General features: G+C 43.1%; 2 protein-coding genes across 2 annotated transcripts in view; one reads left to right on the top strand and one right to left on the bottom strand.

Annotated features, from left to right (window-relative positions):
- Positions 1-9,861, top strand: part of IARS2 (isoleucyl-tRNA synthetase 2, mitochondrial) — a 45,946-nt gene extending 36,085 nt beyond the window's left edge. The window contains exons 17-23 of the mRNA XM_063303658.1: positions 4,397-4,522; positions 5,594-5,725; positions 6,627-6,733; positions 7,113-7,258; positions 8,111-8,301; positions 9,246-9,387; positions 9,533-9,861. Of these exons, the coding sequence (XP_063159728.1) occupies positions 4,397-4,522; positions 5,594-5,725; positions 6,627-6,733; positions 7,113-7,258; positions 8,111-8,301; positions 9,246-9,387; positions 9,533-9,675 (987 nt within the window). The 3' untranslated portion in view covers positions 9,676-9,861. The remainder of the gene's footprint in view (positions 1-4,396; positions 4,523-5,593; positions 5,726-6,626; positions 6,734-7,112; positions 7,259-8,110; positions 8,302-9,245; positions 9,388-9,532) is intronic.
- RAB3GAP2 (RAB3 GTPase activating non-catalytic protein subunit 2) overlaps positions 8,387-15,753 on the bottom strand; it is a 55,159-nt gene continuing 47,792 nt past the window's right edge. Inside the window, exons 31-35 of the mRNA XM_063303645.1 lie at positions 15,195-15,413; positions 14,724-14,813; positions 14,421-14,636; positions 12,633-12,791; positions 8,387-11,636 (exon numbers count right to left, since the gene is read on the bottom strand). Coding sequence (XP_063159715.1) covers positions 11,493-11,636; positions 12,633-12,791; positions 14,421-14,636; positions 14,724-14,813; positions 15,195-15,413 — 828 coding nt within the window. The 3' untranslated portion in view covers positions 8,387-11,492. The remainder of the gene's footprint in view (positions 11,637-12,632; positions 12,792-14,420; positions 14,637-14,723; positions 14,814-15,194; positions 15,414-15,753) is intronic.

Raw genomic sequence — 15,753 nt, forward strand, 5'->3', positions numbered from 1 at the left:
TGGACGTGGCATTCAAGCCGCGGTAGTCCGTACAGAGCCTCAATGTCCCATCCTTTTTTTCCCTGAAAAGGACTGGGGCTCCAACCGGTGAGTTAGCGGGCTCAGTGAAGCTGCGTGCTAAGTTCTTGTCCACGAATTCCCGCAATGCTGCCAGCTCCTTCTGGGTCATCGCATAAATTTTGGGCTTTGGTAAGGGTGTATTGGGAACCAGTTCTATTGCGCAGTCCGTCTTTCCGTGGGGGGGGGGGAGTTTGTCTGCCTCTTTCTCGGCGAACTCCGCGTACCTGTCTGGCAAGCCTGCCAGGGCTGCTGCTTCCAGATGCGCTGTTGTGGATGCCACCCTCCCCACTGCAGCACGGGGGACCTGATCCCCTGTAGGCGCTTGGTAGGAGCCGTCTGGGAAGGTGATTGTCCTGGTCTACCAATTGATGTGTGGGTTCCGTCGCACCAACCACGGGATACCCAGGATTATTAAGGGTTGGCCCACTGGTGCCATGATTGCAGACTTTCCCAGTGGCTGCCGAGCTGCAGCTCCACTTCGTTGGTGTATTGGGTGACCGGGCCCCCTCCCGCCGCTGATCTGTCCAATTGGGTAAACACTATATGGTGCTGAAGTGGATAGCAGCGGAGCTTTAAATCGGCTGCCAGGTCCGGGTGCATTAGGCACCTGGAGCAGCCCGAGTCGATTAGGGCCCAAATTTTGACTTCAGCTGTGACTTTAGTTCAACCTTGACATACAAGGTGGGGCAGTTTGCACTCACCCAGCTGTCGCTGCGCCCTTCTTGCTCCTTCACCTGCCCTCTGGCGCTTCTTAGGGCAGGTGGTTGGCGTTTCCCGCCGGCTCGTCGTCGTCACTCTCTGACTCAATGGGGTAGGGTAAAGCTTTCAGTCCGACTTCCCCAGTAGCCGCTGGCATCTTTTTGGGCGGTGTTGGTGGTTTACCCAGTGGTTTCCTCGGTCTGCTGTCGTTTGTTTTTGCGTTCGGGCAGGATGCGGCTTTGTGCCCCTCCTTCCCGCAGCGGAGGCACTGCCCCTTGGTGAACCGCCGCTCCCTCTCCTCCCTCCAGGATTGGGGTGCTGGTCTCGCCGGTCCAGCCATGGCTCAGGGTCCCCTTGTCGTTTGCAGGGCTGTCCGCTTTGCTTGCAGGAAGGTTTCTTGGGCATTTTCCGCCTTGCCGGCTAGCCGTATCCACTCAATAAGAGTGTTTGGGTCGTCCCTGCATAACGCCCACCTCAATACGTTCAAGTCCAGACCTTCCTTGAAACACTCGATCAGGGTCGATTGTGACCAGTCCTCCACCTTTCCAGCCAGGGCTTGGAATTCCATGGCATAGTCTGCCACAGAACGTTGCCCCTGGCTGATTCCCCTTAGGGCTCTTTTTGCTCTGTCCTTCTCAAGGGGATCCCTAAAATGTAGGTCAAGCGCCCATATGAACTCGTCGACGTGATCGAGTTCTGGAGCATCTGCTTGGCATAGCTTTACATACCAATCAGCTGCCCTTCCTCGTAGTTTGTTTGCTATGACATTGATTTTGCCTTTTTCGGATCGGAAATATGGACCATATTCCTCCATGTAATTTTTTGTGTTTGTGATGAAGAATGACAGCGTGGTCGGGTCTCCGTCAAACTTGACCCCGAGGTCTTTGATTCCCGCTCCCGGTGGGCTCCACCTCACCTCTGAGCATCTTGGCACCTCCCGGGCTGCTGGGGTTTTCCATTCTCTCCGTGGGGATTCCCTCGGCCGGGTTCCGGGTGGCGTTACTCCCGTCTCGTGCCGGCTCCAACCTCGACCCAGACGTCGCATTTCTGGGATGGGGGGGGGGAGACGACCTCCTGTTCGGCTCGGCATGAAGACCTCTGCCTGGTTCTGCGTCCTCTTCTTGCCACCTCCGCCCCCGCCCCAGATGTCTCATCTCGGAGGTTGGGGGGGGGGTGATGCGCCTCTGGAGCCTGGTTCCGGCTCACCTCTCCCTCGGGCTTCCCACCCGATCGCCAACCTCAGGAGCAGCTGTTCTATCGACTCCAGCCTCGATTCCACCATGCTGAGCCGCTCATCAGCTTGGGAGCCGTCCGTGGGCCGTCCACTCCGCCACCTTCCCTCAGCTCCTGGGGTTGTCATGAATCGCTGTTTTCTCGCCTCTTTCGACGGCCCGAACGCTCCGGGCAGGGATCCCGCCGTCTCGTCCAGGGTGACCCACTCGCCTTGCGACTCTCTGGTGGCTTCGAGAGTCCCGCTCCTCCCGGTCTCCTCCGAGCTCGATCTCGAACCTACCCGGACTTCGTGGTGTCGGGGTGTATGGGTCCTGCCGATCGCTCGTTCCGTGGAGCCAAGTGACCTGTCGCCGGTCCTTGGGTCACCGCCGCTGTTGGTTGGTTCTGTTCATCACCAACTCGGGTCCCTCACAGATGAGATCTGGATTGGTGCTGGCGGAAATTTTTTTTTTCGATTCCCGTCTTTATGTCAGGGTTGCCTCGTTCCCCAATAAGACACGGACTCACTTAGATGGGGCTAAGGATTTCCGTTTATTGGGTACAGAGTGCATACACGCAAAAAGACGGGAATGCGGGCGTGGTTGCGGGGTACCCCGTATATACCCGCGTGGCGGACCTTGTCCCCCTCCACCTCCCATTGTCCCACAAGTTGGATCCGGATCCTTGATGGGCGATCTGGAAGCGATACTGGTCTGTTGATGGGCGATTAGAGTGATCACCGCTAGTTTCCTCTGTCTCCTTTCCTTGTCCGGTGCAGGTGTGTCCCCCGGGGTAATGTGTGGAAGTTCCGGCGATATGTTGATGGCTCCTCTGGTCCGGGCAAAGGTGTGCCTCCTTTGTCCTTGTGATTGCTTTTAGTGTTTAAGTGTTTAAAGGATTAGGATTATCCCTTCCTCCTTCCTGAAAGGCATGTTCCCCATTGTGATGTATGGATGCCTTGCAACAGGGTACATGACACTGCATTGCTTTTGGGACCTTTGCAGCATTTCATTTGCACAAACTTATGGTGAAGCCCTTTGTGCCTGGCAGTAGAAATGGCTGTGCTGGGGGAGAGGGAAGGTGGCTGTTTTGGTGAATTGGAGTGACCAGAGCAGTACGGTGTAGTGGTTAAGGTGTTGGGCTACCACCAGGAAACTTAGGTTCAAGTCCACCCACAGCCAGGGAAGTTCACTGGGTAATTTTGGACCGGTCACTTTCTCTCAGTCTGGCCTACCTTCCAGGGTTGTTCTGGGGAAAAATGGGAGGAGGATGCAAATAAATACCATGGCTTAGCCTGATGTGCCAACCAGCCCATGAAGGAGGCAAAAGAAGAAGGACCATTTTTCCCCTAGTGAGCATCAGTGATTATCTTGTCACTATTTACCATGGTATCTTCTAAGCATTTTTCTACTTCAGTTTCTTGATCAACCTTCTTCACAAAGAAACTAACTTTAAAGTCCAGATATGAGACTGATGATAATGTGTAGGAAATGCTTAATTTATATAGCCTTTCTCAATCTTGGATCCCTAGATGTTGGACTTCAGCTCCATGTCACTATTAGCCAACCTGGTTGGTAATTAGGGATTTTTCATTCTTCAGAAGAATTACCTGAGAGACATTTATAGAAGATCATGAAAACCGTACTTCAGGATTCACCCCAGAGCTGTTGCTTCTTTAATATTAAGTTAGGCCTTGAGGAGGATGCCATCCTGAAGCAATTATACCAGCAGTTGTTTGTTGCTTTATTAGATTTGTATCTCACTTTTTGTAGAGGAGCTCAAGTCAGCATACACAGTGCCCCCCCCCCATTTTTCCTTGCAACAACCCTGTGAGGTAGGTTGGGTTGAGACAGAGTGACTGTCCCAGTGAGCTTCCATGGCCAAGAATCTGGGTCTGGCCAGCACTTCATCACAATGCTACATTGCTTCTATTTGCGCGTGTGTGCATGTGATACTTTACAGAGCAGCAAGGAGCAGGCAAGGCGTTTGTCTTCTGGCTGTGTCCCTCCTTGACTGGTGGTTGTTCAAGTAGCAGACATGGTTTGTTTTATTTTATTTTATTTATCTAATTTATCCCCACCCATCTCCTCCCATCGGAGGCCTCTGACTTTCCCCTCCTTCTCACTCTGGCAGTATAACATGAACGGCTTGTTTCTTTTAGTGGAGCATCAGCCATGATGCTTTGTAGAGTCATGCTGTTGTTACTGTGTCAGGCTACAGTCAGCATCTTGCCTTCACGTGAGTTGTCTGAGGTTTATTTTGCCATGATTCTTGCCAGAATCTTTGGGTTCCTTTGGGGAAATGTCTTTACGGCCAACTTTTCACCACAGTTACAAAATACGTTGGATTTATTTTGGAGAACAGGACTTCATTGAGCAATTACCAGTACTGAAAGATGTTCCCTCCCCATCTTGTCAATGTATAGGACCACAGCACTGAGCCACCATATGGTGCTGATACTTTACGCTGGTGGGTGGCTGAGTCCAATGTCTTTACAGAGGTGCTGATTGGACCAACTGTGCTCAATTCTGCTCGTGATGACATTAACAAGGTAAACAAACACACACAATGGTACCTTTTCTGAATAGGAGCCATTACAGAAATAGTTTGGCTTTCTGGAATATATAATCAGGAAGAAGGTGTCAGAGCCTTTGTCTCAATAGTAATTTTCATTTTCAGTTGCTATTGGAATAGTTTTCACTTCTGTACCTTCAAATGATAGGATAGTAGCTATTATTTACCCATCATGGTTGTATTCATTTATTTGTGCCTTTAAGTCACTCTTAGCTCTTAGCAACTACATGGGCAAGTCCCTGGAATTTTCTTGGCAACATTTTCAGAAGTGGTTTGCCACTGCCTTCTTGCTACGGCAGAGAAAGTGTGTGGCTGAAACTTTGATACCTAAGACAGGATTAGAACTCATAGTCTCCTGGTTTCTACTCCACTTCCTTTAACCACAAACTGACTGTTGCCCATCATGGTTATGGGTCCTAGAATACTGTCCCACGGATCTGCTTTTTGGAACAGGGATTTTAATGGGCCTTTTAAACTAGATAACACAGGCCAGCCAGAAAAGTCCCCCTTCTCTGACTGTTCCTTCTTCATGTGATATTCAATTTATGGTGTCTTCAAGCTGGAAATTTCACAAATTATTGGTACAAAGATTTTGAAGTATATGTTGCCTGTATTTAGAGCTGAGGTGTAATATACCTGCTGCAGTGTTGTGTTCTAACCATAGGACCTACCTAGCCATTAATGGCAATTAGGCAGCTTTTCTCATTAGGAATCTCTTTTTTCTGTATCACTGCAAACCAGATCTTCAGAGAAGAGACTGGTGAAAGAACTGGAAGATGACTTGGTAGCTACTAAGCATCATCCCATACTGTTTTAGAGTTAGCAACTCTCCTGGATGATTTCCAGAAAAGTTCTAAATACTTCCATTCCATCTCACCCTGAATCTCAAAACAAATCTTGTGGTAGAAGATTCTGTCTGGAAGATCTGCAGTATTCTTTTTGTCTCCCAAAATAAATAAAGTATTTAAAATATATGGTTATTTTGATGGTAAAAGCTTTCCAAATAATTACTTGAATTTCATGGAGTTTCTTTGGGGTTTGTTGATAGCTTCGAAATACACTCCGTTTTTTGTTGGGCAATCTGGCTGGCTTCAGCCCAGAGACAGACTCTATCCCCACATCAGAGATGTATGTGATAGACCAGTACATACTTCACCTGCTGCATGGCTTCTCTAACAAGGTAAGCAGTAGGAAGTGGCTGGAACGATGGGCACTTGTAGCACAGAGTGGTTGATCTTTAAACTAGATAGGTAAAGTTTTGGAGGAAAGAATTCTTAACTGTTGTAGTATTTAAGAAGAACAAGTTATAAATATCAACTTGCAGCTTAGGAGAGTTCCCTTACAGCAGGCCACTACTACCCCCTACTTTTCTGCCAGCATTTGCACATGTGAAGTTTCTCCATCCATTTTCCATCTTTAGTAAACATTCTACCAAGTAGAAAACCTTAACATTATGCTTACTAGATACATTAGCAAAATGAGAATAGGGAAAGTTTAGCAAATCTTCAGGAAGGAAATCACAGCTCAAGGGAGAAGTCAGGCAGAAGGCATGTCTTCAGAGAGCAGCATCCATCCACTCTTCTACTGTGGATGTTTGCTGGATTAGGTCCTGCATAGCCAAGACTGTTTGGATACTTTGGTCAGGCTACAGCTGGACCTCAGCTTTCTTACTTCGAAGATGATGAAATCATCAAAGCCTGGACAGTCTACACCACTGCTACATCTTGGAAACCAGGAGCAGGAGTGGGTTGTTAAAACCTAATTGTGTGATAAATAGAGGAGGAGGACACCATAGGACTAGAGAAGGAGGACAGAGAAATCCTGGACAGGATAGTTTGGAGGAGAAGGAAAGGACAGCAAATAGCTGGTTTGGTATTGTTTTAAGTAGTATCAACATGCAAAAATGATTAACTAGCCAAGTCTACCAAGAGTTTAGATGCTGATCACAGGTACTGTTTATGCTCTCCACCTTCTAATTTCTTGTGCTACCTCAACTGCCTCCTTTCCTTCTTTTTCTCTCTTTGGAATGACAATTACTTGCATTTTTAAGTAGCTGCTGTTCTTTGTACTTTGTTCCTTAGGTTACACAGGCATATACGGAATATGACTACGGAAAAGTCATCCGATTACTTCAAGCCTTTTGTAGTAAAGATCTGTCCAGTTTTTATTTTAGTATAATTAAGGACAGGTATGTGAAATAGTCTGACTTTATGAGTGAACTTTTGTATCCCCCTTATCATTTAAGGAAGATAAAATGCATGCTCTGTGCTGCTTGTCCCCAAGATAACAAACTCTTCCTGCATATACACAGCAAGCAAGATGGATTATTTTGTTACGGGCATACACAGCTAGCCTCTTCAGCTCATGTATACTTGATTTGACACACCTAACTTGCTCCAACAATATTTGATGTTTAGAAATTGTTTGTCCAAGGGGGAAAAGTCTAATGCTAAACTAAGTCTTGACATCTAAAGGCATATATGCTTGGGCCTTGAATGTTTAAAATGGCATCTGCAGACCTTTTCCTTACAATCTGTAAAGGTTCCATTTTCCCTTCTAAAATCCAGACTTTATTGTGAAGAAGAAAAAGATCCTAAACGCCGTTCATGTCAAACAGCCTTGGCAGCGGTTTTGGATACAGTGGTTCGTTCTTTTGCACCAATCCTTCCACATCTGGCTGAAGAGGTATTCCAGTATATTCCATACAGAAAAGGTATGAATGCTATGAAACTGTTAAGAAAACTGGCACTCTGTATCCAGTCCAGGGATTCTTTACATAAGACTCTTAAAGTGTTGTATATATTATTCATTGAATTTATATTTGTGTTGTACAAAATGGAACTGTCAATAAATTAATTTTAGTCAATAAAATTCTAATCTGTAGGATGAAATGTGCTTGTACTCATTTCTTAAAAGAGTTTATATGGAATGATGTCTGAGCAAGGCCAGAGAGCTCAGTGTTGAGGCAGTGGAAGTCCCTGACATAATTGTAATAAGGGACAAGGTACTCAGTTCTGCTTCCCTTCTAGGCCACGCAGGTACCTTAATAATGTAATTGCTGTCTGTGCAAGTTTGGAGGTTTATAGAATCATAGTCAGATCACTGAATTCAAACCCTTGTTCAGTGCAGGAATCAAAATTAAGAGCACCCCTAATAGATCAGGTTTTGTTGGTGAATACAGAGTTAGTCAATAGAAAGGCATGTGTTACTTCGGAGCTTACTCTAGGAAAAAGTGCTGATCTGGCTTGCATTACTGAAAGTCGTTGGGAAGCAGGGGTACATGTAAACTCAGTGTGGCCACTTAAGGAGGATGAGCAACTTTAATTCATAGAAGTTCTGTTTCTTTGATCAGAGATAAAAATTGGTGTTTGTGTGATCTAAGAAGTTAGCCTTAATGAGCAGTTGTATCTGCATTAGCTGAAGCTCTGAGTTGTGTTCAGACAAGCTCACATAACCATTAACCATTTAACCATTATTCTTAGGTTTATATATACAATGCTGTTTATCTGCGACTATTACAGAGCTATCCAATGCATTTGCTTCCCCTATCCTTTTCTTTTGCAAGAGTCAGATAGTGTGTTTCGTTCTGGGTGGATGACCACAAGTGCGGTATGGAAGAAACCAGGCCTTGAAGAAGCAGTTGAGGGAGCATGTGCAATGAGAGATGCTTTCCTTGGTTTTATAGAAGGCAAAAATGCTGTGGAATATCAGGTGATTCTTGTGATTGAGCCTGGGCTGTTCTTTGAATTAATGGAGGTAAGCAGGAAAATCATAACCTGTACTATTAAATCTTAACCGGTACTTAGTCTTCAAATGTTTAAAAAGAGCTACTGACAAAAGCCATTTATAATGCTTTAATTCAAAAACACTCAAGAACACAAAGGGATGTTTTGTCAAAATTAACTAAGGTCCAACTCAGAGATAGAAATGTTCATATATCACCACAGCAATAAATATTACTATAGAATTAGATAAGCATGATATAGAATCCAAAGGCAAGAAATAGAATAAGTTTACTTGCACAATCTCCAAGGTCCCTTCCAGCTCTATAATTCTGTGATCTTGAGTTCAAACGTTTCTTGTTTTCCTGCCCCCGTTTCAAAATAAATATTTCCTTTAACTCCCACTATTTTTTTGCTGGCTTCCCTACTTTCAGGGGACAAGATGTGCAGGTTCAATAGTACTTAACCTTGGACTCCTACTGTTTCTAACCAGGGATCCCTCCACTACTCCATTTTTATTTGGTGCTTTCAGTTTCTTGAAATAGAGGCAAATTATTTGAGGATTCGTTTAACCCCTCATTTGTAAAATGACTGTGTATTGGGATTGTAGGGCCCTACTGTGTATCTACAATTGCAGACCAATAGGATTGCATATAACATACTCCCTATATAATATACCCCCATAATGTGTCTTAGAGTTCATGAATTGTAAATAGACTGTACCATCACCATAAATGGAAATTGTAATGAATTGTAATTGAATGCCTACATCTGATATCACAGTACTAAGCCAGGATCTTTGTAGCCATGGTCTGAACAAGACATAATAGACTGGTTTGCATTTATTGCTACCAAATCACATTTTTGGCTCAAGTATGGGTAAACCAGTCCCAGCTTCTGTCTTAATTAGAACTGTCATTGATTAGTTTGCATTTGTATCCTTTTCAAAAACTAGTTAGCATAATAATTTATCACTAGATGCTGCAGCCTGAGGAGTGTTCTAGTACATCTCAGTTAAATGAAATAATGATGGCATCACAGACAGTACTGCTGACTGAAGTACCTAGAGATACGAATACTGATGATATGATTAAAGGCACATTTCTGATAAACTTAGAAGGTAAGTAAACTTCTGTTACATATCCACAAAATTTTGAAAGTATTTGGGCCATGCGGTGATAGGACTAGAGGAGGACTTCCCTTAATTCAGAGATAGTGAAGAATGGTCTTTAATGTGGGATTAATTTTAACCTTTTCTTAAATAGGTGGCGATATCCGAGAAGAGTCTGCCTATAAAGTCATTGTTCTACCAGCTGCCAAATCAAAATGCCCCCGCTGTCGAAAATACACTGCTGATTCAGCAGAGACTCCATGCGCACGTTGTATGCAAATACTTGGTGGGAAATGATGCCACCAAGCAGTCAAATAGTCATGTGCTCTCTGAAGCAGGATTCACATTTTTGGAAAACTTGGAGTACAGAAGCATCTACATAGAAGCTGACACACTGCTTCTTTCTGAGAGTTGGAAAGCTAAATTCAAAATTAGTGTATATATATTTAAGCTTGTACACTTAATAAAATGCTTATTAAAATGCCTGATAGTCCTTTTTTTTCCCTCTAAGTTTGAAAAGCAGCACAAGAGGAATTCAAATCCATAAACCAGCTGGCTTTTTTAGTCCAATATTAGCTAGCTGACGGTTTACTTTAGACTTTAGCACTTAGGTGGTGCAGCTTTATTGCAGTTCATGGGCCTGCATGAACCTTTTTACTGTAGTTATTTCCAAACAGAATCAAACTGCCCCCCCCCAGCCACTCAGAAAGAAAAAGGTATGTGGAACCTCTATCCTGGTCTAGATTTCTCAATCACGATTAAGAAATTATCTTGTTAAACAACTGTTTAGTGATAAATATGGATGGATGACTGTTCCTTTAGTTTTGAAAGTTGTAGCAGCCTTTTAAGGGTAAAGAAACTCATCTGAGACAAGTCTCAACAATTTTCTACAGAAACATTTGGGGGGGGGATACTCAGCTGATTACTATGATTGTTAGCATTTTAAGAACAATACAGCTGATTTACAAAATATCCACTCATCCTCTACAACAGCATCTTCAGCAGACCAGATGTAAAGAACTTCACATGCTTGGTTCTATCACCCAGTCCCACTGAATCTCAGACCACTCTCTTCTAACTGAAGGACTATTGTATCCTCTTTTTTCTCCAGAGCAAAGATACCCAGTTCCTTCGACTATTCTGTGCTAACTTCAGCACACTCTAGTCCAGCATTTTTCAACCTTGGCAACTTTTAAGATGTGTGGACTTCAATTCCCAGAATTCCCCAGCCAGCATGCTGACTCAGGAATGTTGGGAGCTGAAATCCACACAACTTTAAATTGCCAAGTTTGAAAAACACTGGATTAGTCCATCCAATTTGTCAATATTAACACTGTCATGTATTGGGCCAGTTGTGGGCCAAAAATAAAACCCAACATGGGGAAGGTGGCAGAGTAGACCAAGTTACAGTAAGATGTACAGCAAGGAGAGTTGTTACAAATGAGACTGATGCTTTTACAGAAGTGATAAGCTAAAATTAGATTCCTGATTTTATTTGATACTTTATAAAAACATGAAAAGGCGGCATCTTTTTTGGTTTCTACAATAATTTTTTCCCAATGGACAGCTTGCTCTTCGCAAGTGGACGCTGTTTTCAGAGTGTAAACGCAGCCATAACATAATTGCAGAAAGTCGTCCTTTAATGCTGTAAGCTTGTGGCCAGCTGCTTCGTGATTAAATGCAATTAGGCTATCACTTTGAGAACCAGAAGTATTACCTAACCAACATACACAAGATGTAACAGCTCTGATTTTTCAGCTTCTGATTAAATTCGTCTTTTAACATTTGAAAAAGCAGTCTTATCTTCTAGCACATAGGAAATTCTTAACATTTTAATTTGAACAGCACCAAACCGTTCTTAAGCAAACTACTACACAAATGCTTGGCGTGAGAAATAAATATTTAGAGTTATACACAAATATACAAAAGTGACACTGCTGGCATTACCCACCAAAGGTAGATCTTCACATACATTATCATCTCCTAGTCTTGAGCTGTTAGATTACCAAAGCCACGTGAGATTGTTTCATCAGGATGATTCTACTTCTTATGTACAAGTCTCCACTTCTGTTAGAGAACTGTTTAGCCACTGTGCTTCAATTTCAGTCTTGCTGTCATGACATTCCTTCCACAGCCTCAATTAGATGCAAGGCAACACTATACTGCCCGTGGTTTTCTGGTAGGTGTTCTATCACTTTATTTACTAATTTAGCAGTTGTAGTAATTGGCACTTCTACATTTTTAAGATCTTGTGGATCCTGCAGAGACAAGCAAAAAGATCTTTAGGTTTCTCTACTAAAAGTAGGCATGCCAGATCATTTCTAAAGCCCAACAGGTAGACCGAAGAGACTCTCTACCCAGAATTATGAACAGCCTATTATGAATAATCTCTAACTCAGTGAGAACTGTTGCAGATAACTGCTGTTGTAGATTTAGGATCATTTCCAAGAATTTTAGCCCCACCACAGCCATTGTTAGGAGATAAAACCGATGAATGGCTGCAGGCATGTTGCTTTGTTTGGAAGTGTGACCAGCTAAGACAGGAAAACTACAGCTGTAGAAACCAACCTCACCAGTTTACTTCTGGGGTTATGAGAAAAACCATCTCAAAAAGCTTGGCCACCCTACCTCTAAATTAACCTTATGTATATCATCAATTCTTATCTATGTTTTTGTGCAGTGCGTTGAAGTGAAATTAAGTCCCCCTTCCAATTGCTATAGGTATCATTTAGACCAATATGAAGTGGGTGTGAGCACTGTTTCAATACATTTTTACAGTAAATACATCAAATGAAGTAACCCACCCACACTTTACACATCTTTGTTACTGTTTATGTTCAAAAAAATGCCAAACGTTGAATGTATTTCTTAGGCTGCATAAATAACTCATTAAATTATCTGAAATAAATCTCTCTCTCTCTCTCTCTCTCTCTCGTGCATCTATAGCAAAGCTCAGATTCCAGTCCACATAGACTGTTAATCTTCAAGCAGACATGCTATTAGAGAAACGGTGGTGTATTAGTCAAATTGGTTCCTACACTGCCGATATGATTAGCACAGTCAGATGAGCTGTCTCTGCTTTCCCTGTAGCATATATAATCTAGTTTCATTTTCAGCTATGAAATCTTTTCCCATTGATTTCATTTTTTGTTCTGTGTTTAATAAATAAAAGTACTTATCAACACATTAGATTAGGGTTTTCTGAAAACACTGTTCCTTATTGCGCAATTTGCTTAAGAGGCAGTGAAACTTACCATAGCTTTAAGCCAAGTGCAAAGTGTTGGAGGTAGCCTGGCCAACAGCTCCATGCCTTCTTTTGTCTGAGTGTGCAGCAAGGCATAGGCCAGCCTCTGTCCAGTCAGTACCAACAACTGTGATGCAAGAACTTCTTTGTCCTGTACCTGAAGAATAGCCTGCATATACAAGACATTAACTCCATCAGCTGTTACTTTTGCATCACACACAAACAAGAAATACTTGTCTTCAGAACTTTTCAAAAGAAGCCACTGATGAATGAATGTACATGCAGGTCAGTCCAAGAAGGCACCTCCCCATCAAGCTACTTTTAGTTTTAAAAGGTACCCTGTAAAATGTTGGCTGAAGTACTACAGACCAGATTGTTCTAACCAAAAATTAGTACTGTAATGGCCAACTGTAAAATTCTTAAAGCCAATGTTCAAAGGTAGCCATGTCAACAGAAATTGAAAATTAACTCCTTCCATCACTGCACTACTTACTCATTACAAGGCTTCACTCTACTGTATAATGCTGTATTGGCATATCAGGTCTGGTGCGCATAGGAGGAAAATGGTGCAGTGCATGTGTGATCAGTTGTATACACAGGCACACACATATATAAACATACTCTAGAAAATCCCTATTTATATATGACGTGAACAGTTCAAAAGAGGCACCACCACACATAAACAACTTTCCTGATCCACACACATTTACATGCATGAGAAGGTGCAATCAGTACCACATTTGGAGATACACAGTCTCATGTATCTCATGAATAAGCTCTCTTGGCTTCAGTGTGACTAGTTTCTGAACAGATGCCTGAGAAGGTTCCACAAGCTGCTTCTTTTTATTAAAAACTTAGGCATCATTTAATTCCCACTCTCCTTCCTATTTTTGGCTATAAGGCACAAAGACGGGAAGAGAGAATCCTGAGGACACAGGTGTTCTGTTCTTTACTGTGTTTAGATGTCTAAGAAGGCATCCTTCCTAGCTGGCACACCACATGAGTGGACACAAAACCATCTGTGCTACTGCCAAAAGTTTATTTCAGGCACAAGAGAACTTCCTCACTCCTATTGCTTGCTTTCCTGCACCTGAACTCACTGGATCATGGGGTGTTAAAAATCAGAACTATACTAAACAATGTTGTCTGGGCATTTTCTAGGATAGTACTGCTATAGTAGTATAGCTTTTCACGTGGTCAAATAGGTTTCTAGTAGTATAGGTTTCATATGGTCTTCATACAGAAATGGGTGCAGACCAGCCACTACAGTTGCTCCTGCCTCCCCCCGATATAGAGGATGCTGCAGTGGAGGAAAAGCACATGAACAGTAATATAGAGCAATGAATCCTGATTGGCCAGCGTTTCATCTCAATTTGGAGGAACGGGGTGGCAGCAGCAAATGTGTAGAAGGTTCATCCTCCACCTTAAATAAGAGATGGTATTTGAACATGGTATGGTTGGTTGTCCTCTGCCGTCTCTAGTATGCGCTCCATAATCACTTAGAATAAACTTTTAATCTGCTAGTGTGCACAGAAACACAGAGTCAAATTACACTTTCTCAGGAGTATCTGACGTTCACAGCAAGATCCTGCAAGCTTTTTTTTTAATCACAGGCATTCAGAATGCATCTTTGCAGTTGCAGAACATAAACAAAAAAACCAAGACAGGATTCGAAAGCAATGTAAGGAGCTTCACTAATAGCCATGGCAAAACTGTACAACTGTACAGTATCTGCTGCTGCCCTCAAGCAGGCAGAAATTCAGGCCTGCTGTACACTTTCTATGTGCAAAATTTATACCTCTTCTCCAAGATGATCCAGGCCATAACTATAGAGCTCACACACATAGTGCCGTCTGATTACATCCTCAGCAATTTGAAGATGTTGTGCCAGATCCAAAGCCAAGGCAGGCCAATCTCTGTCCTTCAGTGACACAGCAACTACTTCTTCTAGTCCGTCTGTCGTCTTAGCCGGAGCCTGGGCCTGGGCCAACGCACTCACCAGTTTGGTTAAGAACTCGGAAACAAAGCAAAACCTCCACGTCAGCAGCAGTTCGTAAAAGAACACATACACTCGTCCACTTCCTCCCCAGATTTAACTTACTTGATGGCGTAAGGTAAGCAGAGTAGGATCCACATCCCCACTAGGCAGCAACTGAATTGAAGTCAAGTCTTTGAAAAAAGCATTTTTACCCTGCAAGTTTGGAACACAGAGGAATTTTGAAGCCAAGACAGGGAACAGTTACACTTGTTTGATGTAAGTATATAATATGCAAACAATGTGAGAAAATGGGCAGCTTCCCAAGAAGATTCAGCATTAATTTCTACTTGGAATCTATAAAGCGAATCAACCTTGACTGCTATGTAGGCGGCTGAAACACAAAACCTAAGTGAGTAGGACAGCTGCCCAAAGAACTTCCCCCAGCTTATAGGGTTTTCTATTCTGACTGCAGCTTCTCATGCAAGGTTCTCCTTGGGTTTAAAGGTTGGCCTTAAAGATACATCTCACACTAAATCAACTTGGAGCCCTCATTCCAGGGGCAGCAGCTTTCAACACAGTCTCATGTCAGCATACCTTGCTATCGAAGAGAGAGAGGGGCTTCACACTCTTCAGTGAGAACTTCATGATTCCATACAAGACTATGCCGAGCACAGACTGGTGCTCGACTAGAGGGTAATGGATGTGCTTCTGTTCAAGTGCTAACTCCACTAACGAGCTGCGCCCTTCCACAGACACCCAGGCATCTTCTGTGTCCAGCACAGGAAGTGGCATTTCGTCACACCGTATATCAGCCTGATACAGTAAGTAGAGAAAAGCATTGGCATTTTAAAAGTAATTGAAAGATAATATGAACTGGTCATGTTCAAAGAAACTCAGAGATGAGTAGGAGAAGGAGGAGGAGGAGGATTATCAGCAGTACTAGTAGCAGTAATAGTGTTAAGGCACACAAGTAGGCAACAAGAAATCTTTCTTGCAAAATCACAGAATTTTAACAGATGAAATAAAATGAAAACCTATTTATCCAAGTTGAATGTGGCTAAAAGTCTCTACATTCTGTTGCTGTCTTCTGATTTACAGGAATGCTTGGCAACAATCCTTACATTAGTTTTAATGTACAGAAGTATTAACAAAA

This window comes from Candoia aspera, chromosome 1 (assembly GCF_035149785.1).
Source record: "Candoia aspera isolate rCanAsp1 chromosome 1, rCanAsp1.hap2, whole genome shotgun sequence".
NCBI classification, from domain to species: Eukaryota; Metazoa; Chordata; class Lepidosauria; order Squamata; family Boidae; genus Candoia; species Candoia aspera.